Source organism: Euwallacea fornicatus, chromosome 13 (assembly GCF_040115645.1).
Source record: "Euwallacea fornicatus isolate EFF26 chromosome 13, ASM4011564v1, whole genome shotgun sequence".
Taxonomy (NCBI): Eukaryota; Metazoa; Arthropoda; class Insecta; order Coleoptera; family Curculionidae; genus Euwallacea; species Euwallacea fornicatus.
In genome coordinates this window covers 1,525,790-1,551,040 of record NC_089553.1, presented here as the reverse complement: position 1 = coordinate 1,551,040, position 25,251 = coordinate 1,525,790, and the positions used below count along the sequence as shown (strand labels likewise).

Genomic DNA, 25,251 nt, shown 5'->3' with positions numbered 1-25,251 from the left:
GGGATCCTGTGCTATCTTCAAGGTACTACCCAAACGTGCGACTTAAATTAAAACAGATATTCTATGGATGAAAAAAAATCGCAAAAACAATTAGATACGATCCCTCTAGATAAGAGGTAAAACTTTCTTTTTCAATCGAATTATATTGTGGTAAAATATCATACATCAATTTGAATGAATTCCGATCATAATCAGGTCTACCTCGAGTTAAAACAATCATGTTGGTGATCGTCCCACTAGTTTTGCAGATACTATAATGATAGTAAAGATATATAATCTTCCAATCGGAACAATTTTTTTAGTGCTACCCAATAAAACAAATACATACTCAATTTCTTACCATTTATTTAAGCATTTATTATAACACAAAACATCCGTTATTTTTTCTTGCAATGTAGTCTATTATCGGTAATATCAATCAATTAAACACCATGAAATCACATTCACAATGACGGTTTACTTTTAATGTGAGTTAACTATACACCCAATTGAAAATTAATTCTGTTTTATATACGCACTTAACGACGGCTGCAACATTGGAAAATTTAATATGGCAAAACGCACAAATGTTGGCAAGAATACGCACAATTATCATTACATCTAACATGTATTTACATACAAGGAATAAATAAATTTTAGCTTTGTACAAAACAGATATTTTCGTGGGCATATTGCACTTACACTAACGGTTTAATTGCGGAGTATTAGCAGTTTTTTACTTATAATTCGACAAAAAAGGTATTTGAGTCTTCACTGCCTTGGTAAGTGTCAAAAGCAACAGAATTAGGACATAAATATATTATTTACAGTAAACTATGTCCTAAAAAAAATCACAGAAAGACTTAAAAATACACCAACTCTTAGAAGTAATATACAGTTTTAATATCATACAAGAAACCTAAAATAATGCAATGCAAAGACTAGACTCGGCAATGACACTTTACCGTAGAATATCTGGCAGAAAAGCGTAATAATTAAGTAGTCTGGAGTAGCTTGTTTTATATCGCTCTAAATCACCCAAATAAAATAATGTATTCGTCAATTAAAAGAAAACTCGAAAAATCAACTGTAAAATGTGTAAAATCAAACGTACATCCATTCGAAAGATGTGTCATATATGGTTGTCGTCAAGTTGTCTTAAAGGGATTCCAGCACTAAATTCAATTATCTCGCCAAATAAACTTTAAAAACTCTTCTTCCAATCTAATAGACCGAATATTTGAATTTTATATCATAGTAGAGGTAACTCTCGAATAACAGTATACGAAGTAAAGACAAATTCGTTATGTTAAAAACAGTGCGATTTAAAACGTTCCTGAACATACTGTAAATAACCTAAAGGTGTTAATAAAACTGGAGTTTCTTGTGCGCCGGCTTATTATTGGTTAGGGATGGTTTAAGTCGGACATATCACTGAAACAACAAAATTAACATATTTGGAGGTTGCATATAACCAATTACCTTTTAATATGTAGTCTGTTAAAAGAGTGGGCACAGTGGGGCTGTCTTCGTTGATTGCCTTCAAAACTAAAAGAAGATATTAGTACACAAACTTATTTAACTATGAAAACTTACTTTTGATCAAAATTTGAAGAGTCTGATTATCAGGCGTGCCATTGTCTATGTGGTATGGAATGACTGTAGTTAAATACTGTAAAAAAAAGCAAATACTCTATTTCCTCAAACGAAAAAGACACCTTACCTTTGGATCTAAACCATTGGAGGTCTTCAATGTACCGCTTTTTGTGCTACGCTTCTTCTCGACGTGGTATTGTCGCCTCTTATTTTGCACCGCCAAAAGCAGGGAAATGAACGTGTTTTTAAGTTCTTTTTCGTACTCCAGCTCGTCTCTTAGAGCCAGTTCAGAGATCAAAGTTTCGGAAAACTCTCGGATTAACACCTCAAGTTCCATGTAAAGTTCGTTTAGTTGGGACAGACTTAAATCTCGCAGTTCTGCAAAAACAACACAATAATAAGGTGGATTGCAAATTGCTTATCTAGCGTACTGTCTTCATATAAAGGAGAAGCCAGAACTTCCTTGGCTTTCTCCATGACTTCGCTGTTCTCAAACGAGTCTCGCTGATGCGGAATTTCGTCCACCGAACATTCGTCTTCCTGCATCATGTCATCGATTTCCTGTATGACCTAAAGAGTCATTTTGTTTGTTATAAATTAATATGCGACTTTTTTTTGTCTATGTATGCATACTTCATCTGCAGTTTTCAAGGGTTCATTGTCTTGCTGAATGCCCCCCAAAATAAGGGCGTGCATGTCAAGGTCGCTGGCCACCTGCTCGTCTTCTGAAGAAAGATCCAAATCGTCGTCTGGAGTTTGTGGTTGCTAGAAACCGCGATATTTGGATTATTTGTAAGGGGACAGTCATGTTACTAATCAGGCGAATAAAAGTCGAAATGACTCACTGCCACACATTAAAGCCTATTAAGAGCGTTTGAATGCGGTAATTTGGCTCGTTATATAGTTTCCCTTTGTTCATCCAACACATGGCAAAATACAATAATTTACGGCGGAAACCAGATGGTAAAAATCTCATTTTCTTAAATCCCACACGCATGTGAGCTACTTCAAGGATATATTAAAATGACTGCTTCGTGTGTTAACGAGATTATTTTAAATTGGAACTTATTTCGGATTTTATGTCACCGTCAAAGAATTTTGGACATTTTTGGGTACCTGCTCTAAATGCAATGAGTCGATTTGGAGCTTTCTGGCGTAGGATTTCGACCAATCGATTGGTAGGATGTTTCCAAAGTTCCCGGTGATTGTCCACCACATTCTGTAACAAAGTTAAATAAATATATGATTATTTTGTTTGCTTAAAGAGATATTTAACGAACTTATCTGTGTTTATGTATGTAACACGTATGCAAGAATTAACCTTATGTTGTACATTAAGTTTATTTTGAGGACTCTATTGCTATAACAAACCCAGTATCAGAGTCAGTTTCCGGTCTAATTAAATTCAGATTTGCATGATACCAATCCCTAAGTATTACTTTTCCGGACAATTTAGCCGAACATAAATAAATAGGGCTTTGAATTTTATCGATCATCTGGCCAAATGTTCAGTGACCCTTTCAAGGATGGCGCCCATGCGCACCACAAAGGCCCTTTCTAGGCCAATAGATCTCGACCTGAACTAACAGAAAATTGACAATAATTTAATAACAAGCAAAGGTCATCATACTTAAAAGTGTGTCAGAGATTTGGGTTGCAAATTGTTTAGATTTACAGTTATCATTATGTGACTTATAAATATGCATTGAAATAATTTATTTGAGTGATCAAAGTGGATAAAATGTGACTTCAAGTTGCGCATAGGAACATTTGCTAATTGATTAATGATTATGTAATAGGTGTGAGCCTTGTCCTAGCTGAGCCTCTACCCCATAACATGGCTCTGCGAAAACTATTTAATATCCTGCCTGGCGCCGCGACGCCTGAACTTACTCATAGGAGACGCCCCCTGGTCTGGCCGATAGTCCCCTTTTGAATATTCCATCAGCACAATTTATCATATTAAAAGATGAAGATAAATATAAACGTTTCAAGCTTTTGTGCGAGGTGTTTAGTCGAAGACTGCTTATATGAATTTTCAGAATTTAGTGGATTAACTATTATCGATAAAGCTTCCCCATTAAATTCTTTTACATCAAAGTAACTTATTACCAGCTAAAAACAGGTTTTCATCTTCAATCTCAATGCCTTTTCTTCAGGTAAAAATGCATCTCGCAGCTAATTTGGTCATTACTGAATATCTAATTAAACGGACCCTGTTCGTTAATGATATAATAACCCAGCTTTCTAAAGCTCCTTACATAAAGAAGATAAATTCTAAAGGGCTCTTTAGAGCCAGTATGTATGCATAAGTAGGTACGTGCTTGATGTGATATTGGAAGAAATAATTGAAGTAAATAGAGTGTAAATGAACTAATGTACGTTAGTCATGAAGGTTTACTTGGTTTACACGTTTAATTACTTTCTTAGGAGCCGCATCAATATATTATGCGCATACCAAAGGCGGATTTAAAAAGTTTTCTATTTGATGAATGCATTATGTATTTATGGATATTGGAAGAAACATAATGGGAGGAAATAGAGTGGAAAACTATAAATTGAGGCGATGGGTGGTGTACTTACTACTGATTTGTAACCAGATCATTAAGTGCATAATAATGAGATGCTGTTCAAATTGAGAGATCTTTAAACTTGAATATTTCATATTGGAACGCATCCTAATCCTCCTTATTTATTCTCTCTGATACTCTTATCTTTAGCACGCAAAACAAAGATAAATTCTTAAACATATCCGCTGATTTTTCAATAATTACACAGTTACAAGTAAAGCCAATATAACTATCAATAAATTAATTGCTCATTTTTAGGAAATTCGAAGGTAAAAATCCAATTTCCTTGATGATCTTCCTGCAGCAGACACGTCCACATCATGATTCTGCTTCTCCTGGTATTTTTAGAGCAAATACTAAAATCCCAAAATAAAATCGACCTAATATCTTCAGGGTTAAACTCATCATAAACACACACAAATAGGAAAACGTTCAATACTTCCATATATTAAAACAACTTTAAGGCTTTAATAAACAGATATATGACTGGTCTATGTACTTAAATACATATCTCCTTTTTAGGAAAACTCACCAGCCAGGTCTTACACAATAATAATGCCACAACCTTGATGACGAAATAACCAACACCAAATACTTACTGACACTCGTTCATAATCTCCTCCTGACTCCTCACTTGCACTGGGGCCAGTTTCTCCACCGATTCCTCATAGTTTCCAAAGCATTTGGTGATTTTCTCATCAAAGGTGTTGACCAAATCTTCCAAGGAGCCCGAGAAGGTTTCCGTGAAGTTGTCGTCTGAGACGTTGTTTGTGTCCTGGTTTAAGTTGAGCTGAGTAAGGTTTTGTTCATTCTTCAGCAAAACTGTGGTCTTCGGAGACATTATGTCCATAGCATTGGAGTTGTTGGTCAGGTCTTCATTGAAGTCATTTAGGACCTGACGATTGATTGAAATTACTGGCACTAGTATTGAGAGAAGTACTGTATCGAATTGTGCCAGTAAAGCCAAGCTTACATCCACCAAAATTAGATAACAAAAAAGACTTAGTAAACACGACAGTAAAGAAGACCTTGGCTTAAATTTTTGGTAATTCAGGCCTTGCATTAACTTTGTTTATATTTTCACCCTATTTTCAAATTAATATGAAATACTAAAATAGCGCTCTTAAAGCCAAAATACCGTTTACCAAAAAGTAAGAAGCTTCCCTCACTACCGACCGAATGGGGATGGTTTCGCAGGGCTGTTACGTCGATAAACCAACCTGATTCAGGTCCTTTACTTTCTTATTGCTGTTTATGGTGTTGATATCGTTTTCATTGGTTTTGTAAGACTGGAATTCAGTGGAGCCCCACTCGTCAGACTCCTCGAACTGCGCCAAAGGGGCTTCAAACTTTAATTCGGCCATTTTTGCGGCCAGGTCCCGCATATTTGGCCAAAATGAACGCAATAAACACGTTTCACACGCGACTAAACCGAATGCACTGACTGAAAAAAGAAACGCGACGCGAAAACGCTCCTACCCGTAGTGACGTACGTGTCTGATTAAAAATATAGATTGTCCTAACTATTGTACTAAAAGGAGCTTTACTACAAAAGATTTTCCAGCGGTGAGACAGGGGAGGAAAAATCAAAATGAAAATCTTTTTTACCCCAATTCTTAATATTACTTAATTAATTTTTGAACGTAAAAACTTAAAGGGGAAAAACTAGAGGAACAGAAATGTACTAAATTGAAGATAATAATGACTAATATCCCAACCCTGCAATGACGCGGTTCAATATTTCCAGGGATAAATCAACATCAACGCAAGTGCGGCATTTTGTGTGTCCTTGCGCGGTGCTGTTTGAATGAGAGATTTCTAAGAATACTAAATTTTCAAAAATATTGGATTATGAAGCTCTATATTTTATTTAGCTATAAACTAAAAACAAAAGGTTGAGAACATGGATATTAAACACTGCATACTTGCTGGAAATCGAAAACCCAAAAATTATTTAAAATTTTTGACTCTGACCTAATGCTTATATTAGATATAATCAATAACTTTACTTAAATTAACTTATAATAATTACGATTAGCAAATAACCATAAATTATTCGACAATCAATAAATTGTTAGAGCCGTATGCAGGCAACCAGAAAAACACTTGAGCTTTATAGAAATTTCTATCCATCTTACCTCACCTTACATAATAACTAATAGATGGCGTGAAAGATATAAAATTCACTTAATCTGGTGCGGTTCTGGGTTTATTTTATTTTTTTGGCCCTACATATTGGCTGCTTTTCTTATTAAATAATGGCAATTTCCTCACCGCCTAAAGTGCAAAAAAAAATGTTTTTTTATTACTCTTTGATCCATCAAGAATATTGGGAAATTTTTCTAAACCATCGCTTAATTCAAATGCATAACTCAAGCTTTAGTTTGCTACACATAAACGCATTCCGATTTATGGTCTTTTATTGCTAATCAATAATCTAGTTACAGGCACTAAGGGACGGTAATTCGCAACAAATTAATTAATTATATTGAGAGTGCGCACCTGATTTGGTATAGCGATTATCGGATCGCTGATAAGCCTCGGTAGCATGCAGTGCCGGATTCTGGAGGATCCAGGATATCCAGAGAAATACACCTTGAATTATTGGAAAACTTCTATTCTCAGTGAATTAGGCTGATTTAGTTAAGAGTTAAATAATTCTATAAAGTTCCACGATAATAAAGTTCATTACTCTTCGCATCTGAATGCTTTCCAGACACTTCACCCCCTGGTTTCTGCGTCTCCCAACAAAGTTAACTAAACCGGGAACAATTTGAAATTAGTGGTCTTTGTGTATCGTGCATGGTCTGGAATTTCCGGTATTAACGGCTACATTTGGGTCCAGAATGGCTGTTGGCCGGATAAGACGAGTGTTTCGCTTTTATTTTCAACAGGACAGGAACTGTTAAATATACTCCCAAACATACGTTAAAAATTAACCGTAATTTTCAATTTATTTATTTATTTTTTAATAAAGGAAAAACTCATTTGCGAGACATATTAATGAGCAGGAAATGGTGGCCATAAATAGAGGAACATGCTAATTTAAAACTATAAAAAAAAACTCGACAACTTTCTGGTAATCGTGGCAAATGATCGTGATTTTTGTGTTACAACAATTTCAAACAATGAATATGTTAAAAGTGTTTTTTAGATTATTTATTCACTCTGTATAATGCACACCTTGTAATAATATCAGTTGTGATACTTAATAGATGCAAAGAGGGCCATAATATGTTGCATGATTTATTTTAGGGTCATATTACAAGCAGGAAGTATTTAGGTTTGTTAAGGCTTCAATGTACTATTGTGTTTGGTGCTTAAGTTACCACCGATTTGTCACCTAATACGGTAGAGTTTTTTGAAAATATATACCTAAGTAAGTAAACCATAACTTAATTTTTTAACTTTTCGCAAGCTTTGACTTATTAATTCGCATGTTTCAATGCCATTTAGCCTAGACAACCGTTTATGCAAAACCAGATGAGTATTATACAAAAAAATTATGGTTATTAGGAACTTATCACCACATTGATGCCGACAACAAGAATTTATTGCAATTTCCTGCTTCAACCTTGAACGAATAGAAACAATTGTATTTTTTTGATATTCACGGGACAATTTATTAAGAATCTAAAGACTCATCTCACCCTAAACGATTTGCACCATACAGAATAAATTTCTCAGTCTTAATATATTCATAATACAGTCCTTGAATTACGTAAAAGGGATAGATCGTATTAACATACTGTAAATTAGATGCAAATTGCTATAGGACGAACAAAAATCTAAAAATTCAAGGTTACTCCTTAAGAAAAAACAAAATTGACGATGGCTGTTGAAAATCGAAACGTCGGATATCAAATATGACATCATCACATTGTAGAAAAGGAGAAGTAGTAATGATGAATTGTCAATAATTCTGATTTATTTCAACAAACAAGTCAAGGAAAACAAGGAAAACAAAGTTTTGTTTTTTTTTTCCCAAATAGCATCGATATCATAGGAATTTTTCAAATTTTAATCAGGCACATTCTTAAATCGTAAAATGCGCAATTTGCCCCAGTTTAACTGGCGTCATATCTTCGATAGTTACCGAGGTCCCCTTAGTGGAGTTCCGGAAACGAACACCTTGTATAAACAAGGCGTTCCATAATACTTCGTAAAAAATTCGGGGGGCGAATTTATAGATGGTTTCAAGAAATAAAGTTCATATAAACATGGGCTCGTTTTCGCTTCCTGCTTGTAACACATGACGGTAAAAAAAATGTAAAGGTTTTTTTTTTAATAAGTCTGTTCCGACGTTAAATATTTTCATGAAAATTGGAGAGTGCCTATGTGCAAATATACAAATTTTAAGGGGAAAATAATGTTTTTAGGTTCATCAGTAGCGTCCCCATTGATGTAACCCTGAACATTTAAAAACAAAAAACACGATACGGCATAGTTTTTTTCTAATGGTTAGCGTTATGAAAAATATTTCAGAGGCCTTTTTTTTCACAGAAACATGAAGCATTCAGATAATTATTTTTATTTTTGCCATCAGACTTCATCCATCTATTACCGTGCGTATACGAATGAAAACAATTCTTTTTTTTTTATCTGAAGTAATTTATTGGGAATTCGAAGACTCATTTCGCCCTAAAGAATGTAATACAAATCATTCGGACTTAACACAATCATAAGACAGTCCTTGACTTATATAAAAGGGATGGAGTGAATTAACATAAAAACCCCATTTAAATGTAAATTACTATAGGGTTATAAACCACTTTTTCATCGGAATAATGTCTATAACTGGTATTTACTAATATGGGTGACTGACTAATAAATTAGCAAAAATAACGCCCTGTACATTGAAGATTTCGTGCGGAAAAATTACAATTTCGAAAGGTCTGTCGTGACCGTTTAAAAATCCTTGCCCGACATACTAAACGTTAAAATCTAATCTATATTGTTTTTACATTGAGTTCGGATTGATTTAACTTCTTTTGGTATATATGGTACCTACTTAGATATAAATAACTCGTAGAACACCCTAAAGAAAAAAGTGACACAAGGATATGGAGCAGGAGGTGTTCCCAGTGATACCTAGTAAACACCTCATGCGAAAGTTTTTTTTTCTTAGAATTGACAGACGGTGAACGGATACCTGCAATAATATATTCATAATACACATCTAATTATTAAAATTATAAAATGTTTAAATGCGAGAATTAATAAGTCTGCGTGTGTGGTGTCTGGTCGAGGAGGCGTGGTTCCAGTGGTGGGTTCATAAAAACTTGTCAGAGATAAATCATAATGCTACATGTGCTATCGTATTTGTTTCACCTTGATGCAGGTATATGATAACTGCTAAAATATCTCATTATGCGTGATAGTTCAAGTTCAGACGATAAGCAGAAATTGGACTTTATCCTGTATATGCATTGAATGGCGCATTCCAAGCAAAGCAATAAATAGAAGAAATCAGTTAATATATTCTCACGTTCGGTTTTCAAGTAAAACTTATTGTTGTCACTGTTTGATGGCTAATTTGGTGCGTTCACGGTCTACAGGGCGATCTTGAAATTTAACATACATATAGGATGTTTCGTAGACGTACCGACAATCTTTTAGGGGATGTAGAACTCATAAAACAAGTATTTAAAATGAATAAAATTAGGTCCGAAATCGTTTCATTTCCAAAATACAGGGTTAATGTTTAATATATATATATAAAGGGTGTCCCATTTAAAAATTGTGATTGATAATTACTAAAAAACTGTACGTTGAATGAAAAAAAAGTTTCAAATAAAAGTTGTTTGGTAAAAAAGGTGACATGTCATGAACTTGGTGACTTTTAGCCAAGACGTCATGTTAATGTTTTTTTAAGGGCATTTTTTTTTTAATTGCAACTGCGGGATTTTTTCATAGATCCTTGTATAGCTTTAAAAAATAAACATTTTTTATTAGAATCATTTTTATTAGACGTTTTGCTGCAGAGTTATCCTTGATTTTTGTTCAATTTTTAGATAATCGAAATTTAAAAAAATAATTGAAATTCTGAAAATTTATTATAAAATATTTATCTTTTGTTTCTATCTATTTTATATTGATTTATGTGCATTCACATAAAACATTAGATTATACCACATTTTCTTATCATATGAGTATTTTATTTCTTCTAGTCAAAATAGTTTGTTTGCCGACAATTTATTAGACAAAAAACGTTTGTCTTCGCGTCCTCCACCTCTACTAAAATAAAATAAAATAAATTTCTCCTAAATAATCATAAATAAATAAACGCACTTGGAAGCCTATACCGGTTTTTTGGTAGGCACATGAATGAGAAATACTTGTTTTCATCTTGAAAACGGCTACTTGAGCAACAAAGTACTAAAAGAGTTTTTTTTTATTAAGAATTAAAAATATTAAGGAAAAAAGTATTTGTATTAAAAATCAGTGGTGTACCATTTTTTTCATCAAAAACATCCAATCGAATGGCCGCACAAACCCCACTGGTGTAAATGAAAATATTCTGACTACTCAGGAACATGCACATTTATCCCGCCATAGCTTCTCGAATTTTCTGTCCGTATCCCAAACTGTTTTCGAAATAAAAAGAAATAATAATTAAAAATTAAACATCCTGTATCTTGGAAACGAAGCAATTTCGGACCTAATTTTATGCGTTATAAATACTTATTTTTATTAACTTCACACCCTCTGAAAGTGTATCGACATATTTATGAAACACCCTGTATATACAGGGTATACATTTCTGGAGCTCAACTACGGGGAATATTGAAAATACGAGGACACTTATATTGGGGAAGGTCGGTTCCTTTGAGCTTTAAGCTTGTACCGTTTCACATATTTAACAATTCTGATGACTTTCCGGGGTATTTGAAATAAATCTTCATTTTGGTTTTTATTTTTTTCCTTACCTTATTTGGCACGATAATACAGAATGATTCCCACTTCATTATTTTAACTTTTACAGGTCCACAACGTGGCGGTATTAAATTTAATATCGAGGTTTCGATTTTCGACATTCATCGTCAGTTTTGTATTTTCTTATGGGTACCCTCTTAAAATTTCAAACTTTTGAGATCAGTTTTCTTTCTGAATACGGTCATATATTACAGGTTTTGCTTTCGCAGTTTGGTGGAATTATAAAAAAAAACAGGTTTTTATTTTTACTAAAGAATCTACAGAAGTGTCCCAAGTTCATAGCACTTCATTCATGGAATTCTCTTCCGAATACATGTCGTGCACCCAAACTTCTAAATAATTTTCCAGGCAGTCGTTACACAATTTTTGGTTTTCAATATATAGGGTGTTACCTAAACATATAGCACATAAGAAAATAAGGTTCTACAAACATTTATCAGGATTTCCTAGAATAAGTAACCCTAGGGATTTCGAAAGAACTCTACAGTATGCCTGCATTGTTCAAAATGCTCTACCGGGAAATAGAAGTTCAGAAAATGCACGAAACTCGGCAAAATTTTCATAAAGGACTAAAAAGTAATTTTGAGCTGGTTATTGTCGTATCGTTAACCGTTTTATATATATGTTCCCGAAATAATTTTGAGATATCGATGCGAAGCATGATGAATTTCTAGCAGATCTCGTCTTAAAATCTAAGATGGCGTCCGTACGAACGCCAAAATTGATGATGGCTCGCGAAAATCTAAAAGCTGAATTTTAAATACGACACCACCACGTTGTAGAAGAGGAAAAGTTGCAATGATGAAGTGTAAATCATTTTGAATTACTTCGTCAAATAAGCCCAAGAAAAAATAAAACACCCGAATTTTGTTTTTTTCCAATACATCCGAAAATCATCGGATTTGGTTTTTATTTTGATCAGGCACATTCTAGAACTTCGAATTGTGCAATTTACTCCAAATTTAATCGACCTCGTACCTTTAATAGTTAGAAACTTCAGAAATAGATAACATTGATCGATGATATGACTCCTCATCTTCGTCTACAATGTATGGTTTATCCACCATAATTAAAATTGAAACATTCAAAAACTCAAAAAACAATAAAAACATTTTAAACGTGTTTTTTTACATACATGTAGGATGTTCCGTGAAAAAAATACACAACTTTATATCAGCACCTAAAATCCGCAATTGATAGAGAAATTTTAAACTTTAAAATATCAAAAGTTGCTTTTATTTTATGTTCAATAATAATAGAAATACTGTTCCATCATCAAATGGAAGATTTTTCCAAAACACGCTGTATAAAAAATGAATTTACATATAGCTGCGAAATGATGATGGACTAAACTTTCTTTAGACAATCAGGCCTGAAAATGTGAAATCAAATTTCCTCTATCTTTTACCCTTTTAGCACTACGCAATAAATCCATCGAGAAAGTGCCGCCCTGTACAATAATAATTGTTTCAAAGATCGCAAAAATGACCTGTTTAGTAATTTATTTCAGGCAACCGATAACAATACGTATCCATTAAGCAGAAATAATAATTTAGCTTTTTAATTGACAGTATCAAAGACACGAGACACCTTTGGAAGCTCATGGGGCTTATACCGGTGAAGATCCGTGGACGAACCGAAATTATTTTAGAATGCATGATACGATTTCTATTTGTTTCTCTGATAAGCCTGTGTCTTATCACCATATTTATCAATTTCATATAAATACTAGTCGTGATGTGTATGAGTTGGTAGTTTGTTAAGTGCCACTTCTCTCAGTGGCTAAACAGACATACATACATATATAAAATCGTAAGTTTTGTTGTATTATTACGATTAGTGTTATTTTTTTCATGAAAACGATCAAGGTAAAACACGTTCATATGTCCGCCTTATAGAATATCGTAAATATAATAACTAGAAAACAAAAAGGAGCTTTCAGCAGGAGGTTTAGTTCTTTGGTGCTTTTTTTGATAATTTAAGCCTCGAGAGGCAGATTTCAAATAAGTATGTGTGTCTGCACTTCAAAAACTGCAGATAAATCATAAATAATTTAAAAAATGTACCAATACGTGTACATTAAGTACCTTAAGTACCCAATTATGCTTGTCGCCTCTAGCAATAAGCGACGGCGATGATTATTTTAGAACTTTATTGTAGTTTTGGTTTTCATTACTTACTGGCACCTAAATAATCATATATCAAGGAATATTTCTTATTTTTTGATCTGTGGTTGTGTATTAATGCCGTCTAAACTCTAGACAATTTATTACTTAATTAGTTTAGCGTGCAAAATACACCAGCGGAATGAGTAACTCTTCAAAATTACTATTCAAACTTAATCGTAAAATTGTAACTTTTTACTTTTATTGCTATTACCCCAAAGCGATTACTAAAATTTACGTATTTAGAACATGAAAACAATCAACTTCCCTTAACCTGAAATCTTGTACAGAGAAATGAAAGATAGGAATGAATCCTGTGCAGTATTACGAGAACTCTCACGATCATAGTTTCCTGTAGAAATGCTTTTTAGGAGATTTCTTATTCCTCGTCTGGTTGAAACTTTTTCCAGAGGAACAAATCTCAATTGTAAATTCTATTTATTATTACGAGAACAATAAACTACATTCGTATTGGAATTTTTAGAATGTACGAAAAAAATATTTTATTTTCATGAAATTTGCAATATTTGATAGTTAATACAATTCTATAAAAATGTATTTTATATTTTAAAATTTGATCCAGGATTCTATGTCTACGGAGCAACGAAAGAGAGAGACCGCAAGAATGACTCCAAATCTCCAACCAATCAAACCTTAATAATCTAATAGTTTTTGTTAAGAATGAGGTTTTTTTTTTAAGTTTGCATTATTTGGCCGTTAATATACCCCCGTGTAGATGTATTTTTACTCTAACACTTAATCTAAAAATCCATATACAGGGTGAGTCGGGAGGATCGTGCCAAACTTCAGGAGCGTGTTGTACATGAAAAATAAATGTAAAAAAACTTAAATGTTGCTATCCGATTTTCGTTTGTTTACAAGTTATAGTGTAAATAGAATTAAAACATAAAATTTAAAAAATTTATAAATTTCATAAGAAATTTCATAAATTAACGTTTGGATAGGATAGTAAATGTTCACAAATATTGCCATTAACTTCTAAACATTTTCGGCTTCGTCTATGAAGAGCATTCGTTGCGCTCCTGATTGTTTCATGTCTTTCTTTAATAGCAGCTGCAGCATTTCTAATGCGTTGAATTAGTGCATCTTTAGTGTCCACTTTTACTCTGTACACTTCAGTTTTAAATCAACCCCACAAACAATAGTCTAGTGGTGTGAGGTCTGGAGACCTTGGAGGCCAACTAATAGGGCCACCACGACCAATCCAACGTCCAGGTACGTTTATGGTAAATAGAATCCTAGTTAAAAAAATTTATTTATGCTATAACTTGTAAACAAACGAAAATCGGATAACAACATTTGAGTTTTTTACATTTATTTTTCATGTAGAACACGCTCCTGAAGTTTGGCACGATCCTCCCGACTCACCCTGTATATGAAGCTACAAACAGTGGAGCTTTCAAGAACTAAACTATTTGCTTCGAGTTTCTACATTTTGCTTTCAAATTCCCGTTTTGTAATTTTATTATTAACTTCATTTCCATGGCAAGTTCCTTTCGCATAACGTAAACCTCCGATTCAATTAGAGTGACATCCCGCAGCGCTTGACACTAAGGGTGACCAAATAGGATTTTGTGTAATCGTATAAAAATGCGAGATTGTGGCGAGGTCGGTAACTATTAAGATTATCTAGAAGCATTCTGCACTTGTGAGATCTGGTTTCTACGGTAAGCCAGACAAATCCAAATACATAAAAACAAAGGCAAACTCGGAGTAATATGGGAAAAGTAATTACTGTTTCGCTCAAGTCAAGATTATTTAAAATGTTACTATTTGTTGTTGAATGTTAATAACGTGATGAATGATTATAGCGTTGACTCCCTCTTCCTAGGTTCCTTTAAATTAAACATCCAGAGAAAGAGACACGTGCGCCTCGCCTGAATACTTTCCCAAACTTAATGATCCTAATACTGCACACTTCATGCGCGCATTGATGAACTTGCTTTATCACGTGCTTATCTACTACCATCAATTCTATATCACAATAAATTACAATTTTATTACTAAAATTCTTATATTTGCACAAACAGCAAGATAACCATAAAAACCACGTATCATAAAGGGTAGTGGCAGCTGGAAACTTCTGGTTGCCTATAATAAAGGGAAAAACATGTCACAATTGTTAATCTGAATCTTATAGTTCATATCCTTTAAGTAAAAACTTTGTTAATGGGGGGGCGCGCGGGATGCGAACTTCTGCGGCATTTACTGCTCGTGTTCGAAAAACCAAATACGGCGTTTTAAATGATAATAAAAATGTACGTGCTAAAAATACTGGAAACAAAGCATCAATTTCAAATATGCAAATTATTGAGATTTGTCATGTAAATTTGGAGGTGTGCGTCATGGGTTGCAGAAAATTCTTTGCCAAATTCAAACACGTCGAAACGTAGCTCATTAGATCCTCTTCGAGTCCCAGAACATCGATTCCAAAATTCACAGCGACTAGCGCACAATACTGATTTTCACGAGATCTCGCGGCTGTCAAAATTTTCTGATATAACGGTAAAATGTAGATATAAGACGCTCTACATAAATTGTCCTTAAAAATTATCGGGAAATCCGCAAATAACACAAAATTTGGGTTACATTTAATATAACGAAGTTTGTAGCTACTTCCGGTATAAACGGAAGTGCCGCCATTTTAAAACAATGTGACGTTATCAACTTGCTTCATCATATAATTAAAAGCACGACGCGTCAATGAAATTGCTTTTCCGCATATACGGCCATACACGCTAAGAGATTACGATTACTTTTTTCTGTAAAAGTTCTTACTTGGACCGGTCGTTAACACCTCTGTCCTCGTCCATGGCCATCACCAATTAGTTACCCAAAACCGGGGACTAACCGAAAACTTCATAGAAAAAAAAATGGGCAAAATCTTGCGCAGTTCAGCCGGAAAACGGCGCGTATAAAAGAATGGGGAACTGGCTTTGGACCAACAGGCGGGAAATAGCAGTGCTGGGCGCCTGAAAGCGACCGAAAGAGGATACGCATTTGTATGGTTTCGCGACATTTTACGCGTCAAAGTGACTTCAACTTCCTGCCGTGATTTAATATCTCCATTAGAACCAATTAAAGATATTTGATTAGTGGCCGCCGCCATGGCGTTGCACATGAGGAGGAATGTCTCTTCGAGGCCCCCCATCGAGAGGTTTAAGTTCACTAGATACGAGGTAAGGTGCCTAATTATATTACTATTTTACAGCTTTATGTTGGTTGTTGTAGTTGCCCTACTGCAGAGTGTTGCAGGATTTGGTAGGTACAGTTTGGGGCTAGAAACTTAGCTATTTGGCGTTATTTTTAGTGGAAAAACTTAGATGTTATTGGCTCCTTGCCCATGTACAATGAAACAAACCTCGTCATTATCATCAGCTTGTTTATGTGCGAAGTTCGCATATGAGTTCAATAAAAGTGACTTCTAAAAACAAACAGCTTAAACAGTTCTTGAAACGAGGCGTTTTTTTATTTTCTAGTGATTATTTGTTTTAATTTTTTCATTATACCCACAGGGCATTCATTTTGCCTGCTTATTACTAAACTGACATTCCAATTATTGCTAAACGATACGTTATGCAAATGATATATTGATTACAACGATTATATAATAACGACCTAAACAGTCTTCTTTGTCGAGGATCCTATATCCATTATCCGCAGGATTACCTTTCCCAATGCTCATTAATGATGCATTAATTAAATATTTAAAAGCAGCTACAAATTAAATTCGATATATTATAACAATAGTGCTGAGGTTGTTCGCAGATGCACGTGTAAACAAGTTAAACAAATATTGTTTTATATTGAAGATGTTGTTTTCAGTCCTGGAGAGTTTGCATGCCACATAAGTTAAGCAATACAGCGTATGCCTAAAAGGTCTGTACAGAATTCTACTTTGTAGAACACAGACTTTAAGGCGAAAATATAAAGATTTAATTTAATTTATATTAATCCAAAAGTGAACGTTTTTCAAAATGAAGATTAAAAAAAAAGGAAAATTTTATTAATTCATTTGTAATGCTACTATCTGAACAAAATGTCGCTTGGGCGGTTTTTAGGGGCGAGATATCAGAATCCGTTTATATTTTTAATGCAAATTATAGAAGGCGCTTTAAACTCTAGGTGAACTCTAAAGAGCATAACTTTTTTGTCACCCGGTATAAAATTTATACACGACTAAATTTTGCTTTCCTACATATTTTGTGAAAAAAAAATTAGATTGATACAAGTCTCTGGAGGCATTGCTTCTTGAGATATTTGAAGTTCAAAGTTCGCTGCACCTCTTGAAAAATAAATTTAAAGTACATATTTATTTGTATAGTTAAAACGAAAAAAATCAAAATATTCAATCCTCATGTTTTTTAATATTCATGATTTTATTTGTCTATGCCCTTTTTTATTTTTTATATTGCTTGAATCAAATTTTACTTACTTGTACCTATTATCATATAAAAAAATATTTCAAGAATGAATATTCCTAGGCACTTGTGCCCTAAATGCGTTTCTTGATAAAAACATGTAGGAAAACATCAATTTAGTCATATTAAATTTGTATGTCGTATGACAAAAATTATGTCTCTTTAAAGAGACTTCAATTAGCGCTGACAGCACCCTTTAAAATGTGCGCTGAAAATGTAAACGGATTCTGTTTTCTGCCCTAAAACCTCCCGACGCGACCTTTTGCTCAGGTAGTAGCATTTCAAACGAAGTAATTAAATTGTCTCCTTTTTTAAATCTTCACTTTGACGTCCTGTATTTTGAAAACCGTCGATTTTTAGACTGAAATAAATTGGAATAAATCATTACGTTTTCACCTCAGAAATCTGTGGTAGAATTTTAAGTAATCCTTTCTGAGGCACCCTGTATTAAGCGCTATTTCGTTAGGATCGCTAGATCAGCTTCCTGCCAACTTTACCTGGGAGTTAGTTTTCATGAAAACCGCGAAGCTGCCTAATACTCCCTCTTTCATTCGACATTTTCATAGACATTATCTTCCTGATAAGTCGCCAGAACTTTTATCTACTAGTTCTTCAGGAAAAACATGCACTTCCTGCGGTTATGAACGATATGTGCTTGCAAAATTTTAAATATTTATATTCTATTTGCATGTCATGCTAGATTTGAACACATACATAAAAAGCGCTACGAAATTAGTTTTCATGTCAATAATCGAAATAAATAAGACCTACATACGTTGAGGAGTCTGTTAAGTATGAATATTTAATGCAATTTTTTTACAAATCTAGTCAATCGACGTAGAAGCGATGACGCCCCCAATCACCCCTACCACCCCAGTCAGTCCAATGGAATATGAAATCCAGGAGGCCACCCCTAAGGATAAGGAAGACATCCTCAATTTCCTGAGGACGTTTTTCTTTAAAGACGAACCATTGAACAAGTATTTGGGTAAGCGCTGAAATTGCACATTGCCTCAAATCCTCTTAAATCTTGTTTTAAGACTTAATCAACGAAGACAATCCCAGATGTGTGGACTTGGAAAAATTCGCCCTAAAAGAGTTGTCAAACGGGATCAATTTGAAAGCAGTACATAATGGAAACATCATCGGGATTTGCCTGAATGCCGTACTAAAACGCGGTAGATTATATCAATCACCAAAGCTGCACGTTGGCTTACGAGAGTGCCATTTTTCAGATTACCTGCAAAATTCTGAAGATCAACAGAAAATTACTGATGAAAAATTTTCAAAAATCGTCAGGATGCTCGATAAAGTCGGTCTGGAATCGAACGTATTTCAGCGGTTCCCTGACTGCGATAAAGCTGTGACTGTGAAGATTCTCTCGGTAGATGGAAATTATAGAGGGCAGGGAATTGCCAAAGAGCTTTTAAATAAAACCAGGCAAGTGCTTTTTATCCAGAGAGAAATAATTAAGCTTGGGGAATTACTCTGCATGCAAATTTTAATTGGAAACACTTTTAAACTAGTGCATGCCCTTTGCAAAGCAACAGCAAGGAAGAATCTTGCTGAAAAAAAGAGAGGGCTCATTTGCAATGGAAGCGAGGGCCCATGCAGAGGCGTGCAATACACAGGCCCAAAACCTTTTCGTCTGTATATTATTCCTCATTATGTCCTAACCCTTTAATCATTAAGAATTCCTTAGCTTTCTCCATGAAAACAATACAAAAAAGTTTCTATATAGTGTAGCACCTCATGCATTGTATCTGTATGGCTTTCCGCGCCTATGCTTTCTCCTTGAGCAATGGAGCGCCTCTCCAATCCACGTGTTGAAAAAGCGCCGAGACGCAGCGTAAGGAGCGGGAGTAACCTTGAACTACTAAAATTCAATTTCCGTATAATAAAGTCATTTATCTCTGGGGAAAGAGCTTTTGTTGTTGCGGCATGTTTTGCTCCCGGGCTCTGTCGCGAAAATCTGGAAAATTAATTAACCGAGCCTGACATTACATTGTTTTTACAAAGAAGTTTCGTTGCAGAGAAATTGCGAAAGAACTTGGGGCTGGCTTCGTAACAGTAGACTGCTCCAGCCACTTTACAGCTTTAGCCTTGAAGAAGCTGGGATTCGAGCTTCACTATACTCTTAAATATGCAGATCACCGAGAAAATGGCACACCAGTTTTCAAGCCTGAATATCCACATGTGGCTTGCACAGTGTATGTGCAAAAAGTTTAAATGTACAATGAATATCTGCTAGCAAACTCGGTTGGTTGTCGAATTTACTTTTGGGTAATATTCATTAGGTTGAATGAAACTGATTTGCTCATCTCTAACGTAAACGCTCTAATTTCTACAGCAATTTTTTAATTTAAAACAATACCTGATTTAGAAAACATTCCAGTTTTCCCATTAATAGACCTTTCATTGCAGAGGGTATAAATATTAATATTTAATGTTGGATGTGAATTATGTGATAAACATTTAATATAGGTAAGCTTATGGGTAGTTATAATTTTTCAACACCATGACAATTTCCTAGAATATCGCTTTAGTAGTGACCCGGCCTATACCAAAGTTGAGAACAAGCTCAAAGAATATAGGGCACGATAATAGTCCCGTGATGATATTTATAGGACAGTTACCTGTATAAAACAATCTATAACAAATAATAATCAATTTATTTAATAAATATATACATCGCTCTAGACTATTCTCATTCAGTAGCTTTTGCTGCTTTAATCCTGTCCAACTCCTCAAATTGTCGTCGATGAATTTCAATTTGGGCTTCGTTGCCAGTCTTGTTGACTCGATTTTTAATTTCATTCAGCACTTTTTGAGCCTCCTTTGATTTTTCATTCATAATAAATTGTTGTTTCATAAGAGTGTGCCTACAAAATTCTTGTATGGCAATACAAGCCTTAAAACATGATTTATACTAAATTACCTTATAATTACCATTTGAATGGAAAAAGCAATACTAGCAATAAGTACAATGAAAAGTGCCACTCTCCCATTCGACTGTTTCTTCAATCCCTTAATTCCATAGTAAGGCCTATTGAGATCGTCTTTTGACTTGTCTCGGTTGTAATAAAATGACGGGTCATCCCAGGGACTAAAATAGGAAATATAAAAAAATAATAAGTATCAGACCGACATCGAAAAGCCACATCTTATTCGAGATAGAAGTCACATGCATCAAAAATTTTCCTTTAACATTAAAAAGAGCCGAATCACCAAATGGAGATCTTTGTAAAAAGTAACAACATTAACCGAAATCCATATTGGAACACCACCTTAGAAAAACATCACAAAACAGTACATCTGTTTCTGAAAAAGATAGGCATTGGAAAGCTTTTCATACTGTCCAATGTGAGTATAAACGGGTAGTTAGAACCTCGGAAAGATGTTCTGTACTCTGTGAGATAACTCATTACACTCACATACACACTCATTACTCTCATCTTCTCAATTAAAGTCATTTAGACCTATAAAATTCGCAAGTTTCTTACTGAGGATTCTAGAGAAGATGATTAATCGGTATTGAAAGAGGGAAAACTACACAAATATTATTAAAAGTTGGTAATAACTAAAGTAAGGTTATTGTTCCCTGACATGTTGGCGACTGCAATGATACATGTACCAACACCTTCGGACTATCAGTATCGTTGATTGTTCCATCATATGGTCAAGAAAGAGTCTCTTCATTTGAGTTGTTACCAATTTCAAATAATAATTTACGAAATGACAGTTTTTAAGTACGATGCGGTGAATTTAATTGAACTTTTAGAATTGGAACTTGGTGTGTGAGGTGAAAACAAAAATAAAAAGCAATAATATAGTTCTAAAAGAAAAGAGTTGGTCAAAGATCTTTTTTTTCATAAGTTTTCATAACTTCTATAGGAACATTTGGGGAAATATAATCCAAACCGGTTCTATAGCATAAAAAAAAAGAATTAAATTGATAACTTTTGAAATTTGGCTTCCTTCTTGTCTTGGATAACAAGGAAACAGATCATTCAGCTAGATTACACCCTGGAATAGTGACCCACAATTTATTGAAACTCAGAGTGCACTGATATTGATGACTAAGTGACCGTTCCTTGGTCCATGGCCCATGGTATGTAGCAGACTAGGCAACACATAGTTAGACCAGTTGCCCAGCAGGTATGGTTTCTGGAATAATATGAAGATGACGGCTCACCAACCAACCTTCACCATCACTTCTAATGACATTAAAGTGTGATGGGCATTGCTGAGAACCCAGATACATGGAGTGGCACAATATCCCAATTTTATACATAACAAAATGCAAGTCTTGAGACAATCATTTTTACTGCTCAATAAGATCACCCCTATAGATTTTGGACTTCACTAAGGTGACAGGTCCAATACTGCATTTTTCTCATTCATTCACAAATGTAATCAAAGTGCTAAGTTAACCCTTACTTTGCTCCATGCCTTCTTTGGTAAGCATTATATTTGGTCCCAAAGGGATAATATGAGTTGGTACTTTCATAAATTACACCACTTCCTGGGTTAGTCAAGCCTAAATCATAATTAGCACGAGACTCTGGTTTACACAAAATATTGTATGCTTCCTGTACTTTCAGAAACTCTTTATGTGCTTCCGGGCTTTTATTCACATCAGGATGGTGCTATAAAAAAGCATAAAGTTTTTTTATGTACTGTTCTGAATATAGATCTTTATACCTCCTTTGAGAGTTTAATAAATGAATCTCTAATTTCCTTCTGTGAACAGCTTCTTTGCACTTTCAAGGTCTCATAATGATTTTTTAAGTTGCAACTTAAATATAAAATAAGACATATTTTACAGAAAACTTGGCAACAATATGTATGAAAATAGTCTTTAAGGTGGGTATCCCTCTACAGGAAAGACCCCCGTTCGCGACTCCTACCTCGAGTTATGAAATGATTTTGACAAGGGTAAATATACTTGTTTCAGGAGAAAATAACTGAAATTTTTATTCATGCTCAAACTACATGAAATTAATCAGTATCGAGAGATTTTCTTTCGAAAATATAAACTAAAATTTTTACATAACACGGTTGAAATTGACGTCCCGTGAAACTTAAGAGTCGATGTGACGAAACGTCCATCAAATTGTAATCAGCTGATTGTCAAGAGGAATAACAAACCCTTTTTTACATTGATTTTTAATGTAATTATTGTCGAAATTCTAATTTGGGCTAAATTTAACAATAAATTTGCACATAGTGATATGCCTAAAACATTCCCGCATTTATGGTTTACTCTTAGTGGAAAATCGTAACGTATGTATTTATGAATCCATAACTTTGAGAACCCTTTTCAAAAGGCTCCAGTTGATTTTTGGATAACAATACTGACAGTGATTATTCTGTGCTTTATCACCAAAAAATAATATGAGAAGCGTACTTAAAATAGTTGTTTTATGTGAATAATACTTAGGTTCATAAATAAATCAGTATAATGGATAAACTGGACGAATATAACAAAGGAATTAACAAATGCAAAATGAGTTTCAAAGACCTATCATACTGAAACCAACGCTACTTGCATTAATGTTACTATTTCAAATACTTTATAACAGTTAGGGAGTTTTTCTTGTGGATGAGTTTAAAAACATCTATAATACTGTGGTTTTAATCTTTGAAAGAATTTCCCTATTTTTGGTTAACTTTTACGAATGTAACAGCTAAATGGAAATAGAATGGTGATGCAGAAAATAGACAATATACAGTCGGTGCAGAAAGTATTCGTACAACAGATAATATTTTATAAATAGATAAATTTCAATGATTTTAATGTTAATTTACTTTGCCAAATTGATCATACACATTGTTTCACATTATTATATTACGATATCAAGAAAAAAAAAACATAAACAAGAGTATTTCTAAGAAAATTACACCAAGAACAAAAAATCGACCGGAATAGACTCGCATAAAGTATTCGTACATAGCATGTAGTTGCATCTTCACCGTGACTTAACACATACACATTTTAAATTTAGTAAAATTGAAAAAGTTGAATATTAAAGGTAATAAAATAATTTTTTTTTACAATGGTACATAACATTTTGAAAGCTTCTTAGGATCATGGGACGTAAAAGTAATGAAACATCGGAAGAAGTGCGACAGTTGATTGTTAAAATTACATAATGAATGCAAATCTTTAGCGGAAATTGGTAGAATAGTAAATAGGCCAAGATCTACTATACAAACGATTATACACAGATATTGTGAGCGCAAAACTTCCAAGAATAAACCTCGTGTTGGACGTCCAAAAAAATTAACTGAACATCTAAGACGCATTATTGCGAGGAAAGTTAAAGAGAATCCTCGAATAAGTACGGAAAAAATTGCTACAGAACTAAAGACATACAACAATACACTTGTTTCTGCTAGTACTGTGAGGAATTGTTTGAAAAAACAAGGCTATCAAGGCAGAGTTGCTCGTAAAAAATATTTTATTAATGAGATCAATAGTAAGAAGCGATTAGAATTCGCTAGAAGACATCTTACCACCCCACTATCTTACTGAAATCGAGTCATATTTACTGATGAAAGTAAATTTGAAGTTTTTGGCAACAAACGGCATTTTAAGGTATGAAGAAAAAAAGGAACTGCGTTTAATAAAGAAAATTTACAACCGACAGTGAAGTATGGTGGAGGATCTGTTTTGGTTTGGGGCTGTATGAGCGCTTCAGGAGTAGGATCGCTTCATTTTATTGATGGTATTATGAACCAAATGGTATATATTCACATTTTAAAAACCCACCTTCTACAAAGTGCAACAAAAATGAGAATTAAGGATAACTATATCTTTAGCCAAGACAATGATCCTAAGCACACTGTTATAAATACCAGGCTCTGGATCCTTTATAACACCCCAAAATATTTGAAAACTCCTCCTCAGTGGCCAGATATTAATTCCATCGAACATTTTTGGAGTTACTTGGAAAAAAAAATTAGAAACCACCCAATTCAATCAAGGGAGAGATTAAAAGTTGCACTTTTAGAAGAGTGGAACAAAATTCCGGAAAATTTTACAAGAAATTTAGTTAATTCTATGCCCAGAAGGTTAGAGGCAATTATAAAGTCAAGAGGTTATCCTACAAAATACTAAAACTGTTATTAGAGTCGTATTTGTTACTTTAAATTTCGTTTTTGACATGTGTACGAATACTTATTGCGTCTGAATTCGTGATTATTTTGTAGTTTCCTATATTTATTTAAATAATAAAATTATTAAACTTACTTTTTCTTTTAAAAATATTTGTGAATAATATAAATGAACCTCTATATGTTCCTTTTTGTCTTGTAAAGATGTCCTTTATAGCATAAAATCGATCGTTTTTATAATTTTGCGTTCTGTACGAATACTTTCTGCACCGACTGTACTTATAAAAACAACATCCTAACCTTGGTAAGGAAGTTTTAATTCCAAAATGTATAATCATTTTCACTTCAAGAAAATCCACAATTCTAATAAGTAATAAAATACATTAATTTTCGTGCCTTAAACCAACAAGACATGATTATGAGCTACAAATGTGATAAGATCAT

General features: G+C 33.9%; 3 protein-coding genes across 7 annotated transcripts; 1 reads left to right on the top strand and 2 right to left on the bottom strand.

The window, feature by feature from the left end:
- Positions 1-325: 325 nt before the first annotated feature.
- Positions 326-5,603, bottom strand: Unc-76 (fasciculation and elongation protein Unc-76). The gene is made up of 9 exons (XM_066289231.1): positions 5,366-5,603; positions 4,745-5,040; positions 2,692-2,794; positions 2,209-2,340; positions 2,007-2,145; positions 1,703-1,953; positions 1,576-1,651; positions 1,462-1,527; positions 326-1,413 (listed from the first exon to the last, which is right to left on the bottom strand). Exons 1-9 carry the CDS (start codon positions 5,528-5,530, stop codon positions 1,397-1,399), a joined length of 1,245 nt encoding a protein of 414 aa, XP_066145328.1. The 5' UTR covers positions 5,531-5,603; the 3' UTR covers positions 326-1,396.
- Positions 5,604-7,391: 1,788 nt separating this feature from the next.
- Positions 7,392-20,389, top strand: LOC136343199 (arylalkylamine N-acetyltransferase 1-like). Of its 5 annotated transcripts, XM_066289775.1 has the most exons (7): positions 12,755-12,893; positions 16,039-16,446; positions 16,499-16,528; positions 18,517-18,676; positions 18,729-18,866; positions 18,924-19,128; positions 19,722-20,389. In XM_066289775.1, the coding sequence occupies exons 2-7, from the start codon at positions 16,375-16,377 to the stop codon at positions 19,915-19,917; spliced, it is 801 nt and encodes a 266-aa protein (XP_066145872.1). In that variant the 5' UTR covers positions 12,755-12,893; positions 16,039-16,374; the 3' UTR covers positions 19,918-20,389. The 5 variants fall into 5 exon arrangements, with proteins under 5 accessions (XP_066145876.1, XP_066145874.1, XP_066145872.1 ...); XM_066289780.1 differs by lacking the exons at positions 16,039-16,446; positions 16,499-16,528 and adding an exon at positions 13,830-13,932 and having other exon boundaries at positions 12,760-12,893; XM_066289779.1 differs by lacking the exons at positions 12,755-12,893; positions 16,039-16,446; positions 16,499-16,528 and adding an exon at positions 7,392-7,524.
- On the bottom strand, positions 20,342-22,790 carry LOC136343200 (uncharacterized). Its single transcript, XM_066289781.1, has 5 exons — positions 22,599-22,790; positions 22,393-22,486; positions 22,129-22,337; positions 20,627-20,794; positions 20,342-20,570 (listed from the first exon to the last, which is right to left on the bottom strand). The coding sequence occupies exons 1-5, from the start codon at positions 22,670-22,672 to the stop codon at positions 20,396-20,398; spliced, it is 720 nt and encodes a 239-aa protein (XP_066145878.1). The 5' UTR covers positions 22,673-22,790; the 3' UTR covers positions 20,342-20,395.
- Between the last annotated feature and the right edge of the window lie 2,461 nt (positions 22,791-25,251).

Bases quoted from the DNA above. Each gene is read 5' to 3' on its own strand.
- Unc-76 (XM_066289231.1), bottom strand. From the start codon at position 5,530: ATGCGGGACCTGGCCGCAAAAATGGCCGAATTAAAGTTTGAAGCCCCT. The intron at 2,795-4,744 runs GTAAGTATTTGG...ACTTTGTTACAG, and splicing joins GAGATTATGAACGAGTGTCA to AATGTGGTGGACAATCACCG. The intron at 2,146-2,208 runs GTATGCATACAT...ATGACTCTTTAG, and splicing joins CCTTGAAAACTGCAGATGAA to GTCATACAGGAAATCGATGA.
- LOC136343200 (XM_066289781.1), bottom strand. From the start codon at position 22,672: ATGAATAAAAATTTCAGTTATTTTCTCCTGAAACAAGTATATTTACCC. The intron at 22,487-22,598 runs GTAGGAGTCGCG...TTTATATTTAAG, and splicing joins AAATCATTTCATAACTCGAG to TTGCAACTTAAAAAATCATT. The intron at 22,338-22,392 runs GTATAAAGATCT...GCTTTTTTATAG, and splicing joins TTATTAAACTCTCAAAGGAG to CACCATCCTGATGTGAATAA.
- LOC136343199 (XM_066289775.1), top strand. From the start codon at position 16,375: ATGGCGTTGCACATGAGGAGGAATGTCTCTTCGAGGCCCCCCATCGAG. The intron at 18,677-18,728 runs GTAAGCGCTGAA...TCTTGTTTTAAG, and splicing joins ACCATTGAACAAGTATTTGG to ACTTAATCAACGAAGACAAT. The intron at 18,867-18,923 runs GTAGATTATATC...GCCATTTTTCAG, and splicing joins GAATGCCGTACTAAAACGCG to ATTACCTGCAAAATTCTGAA.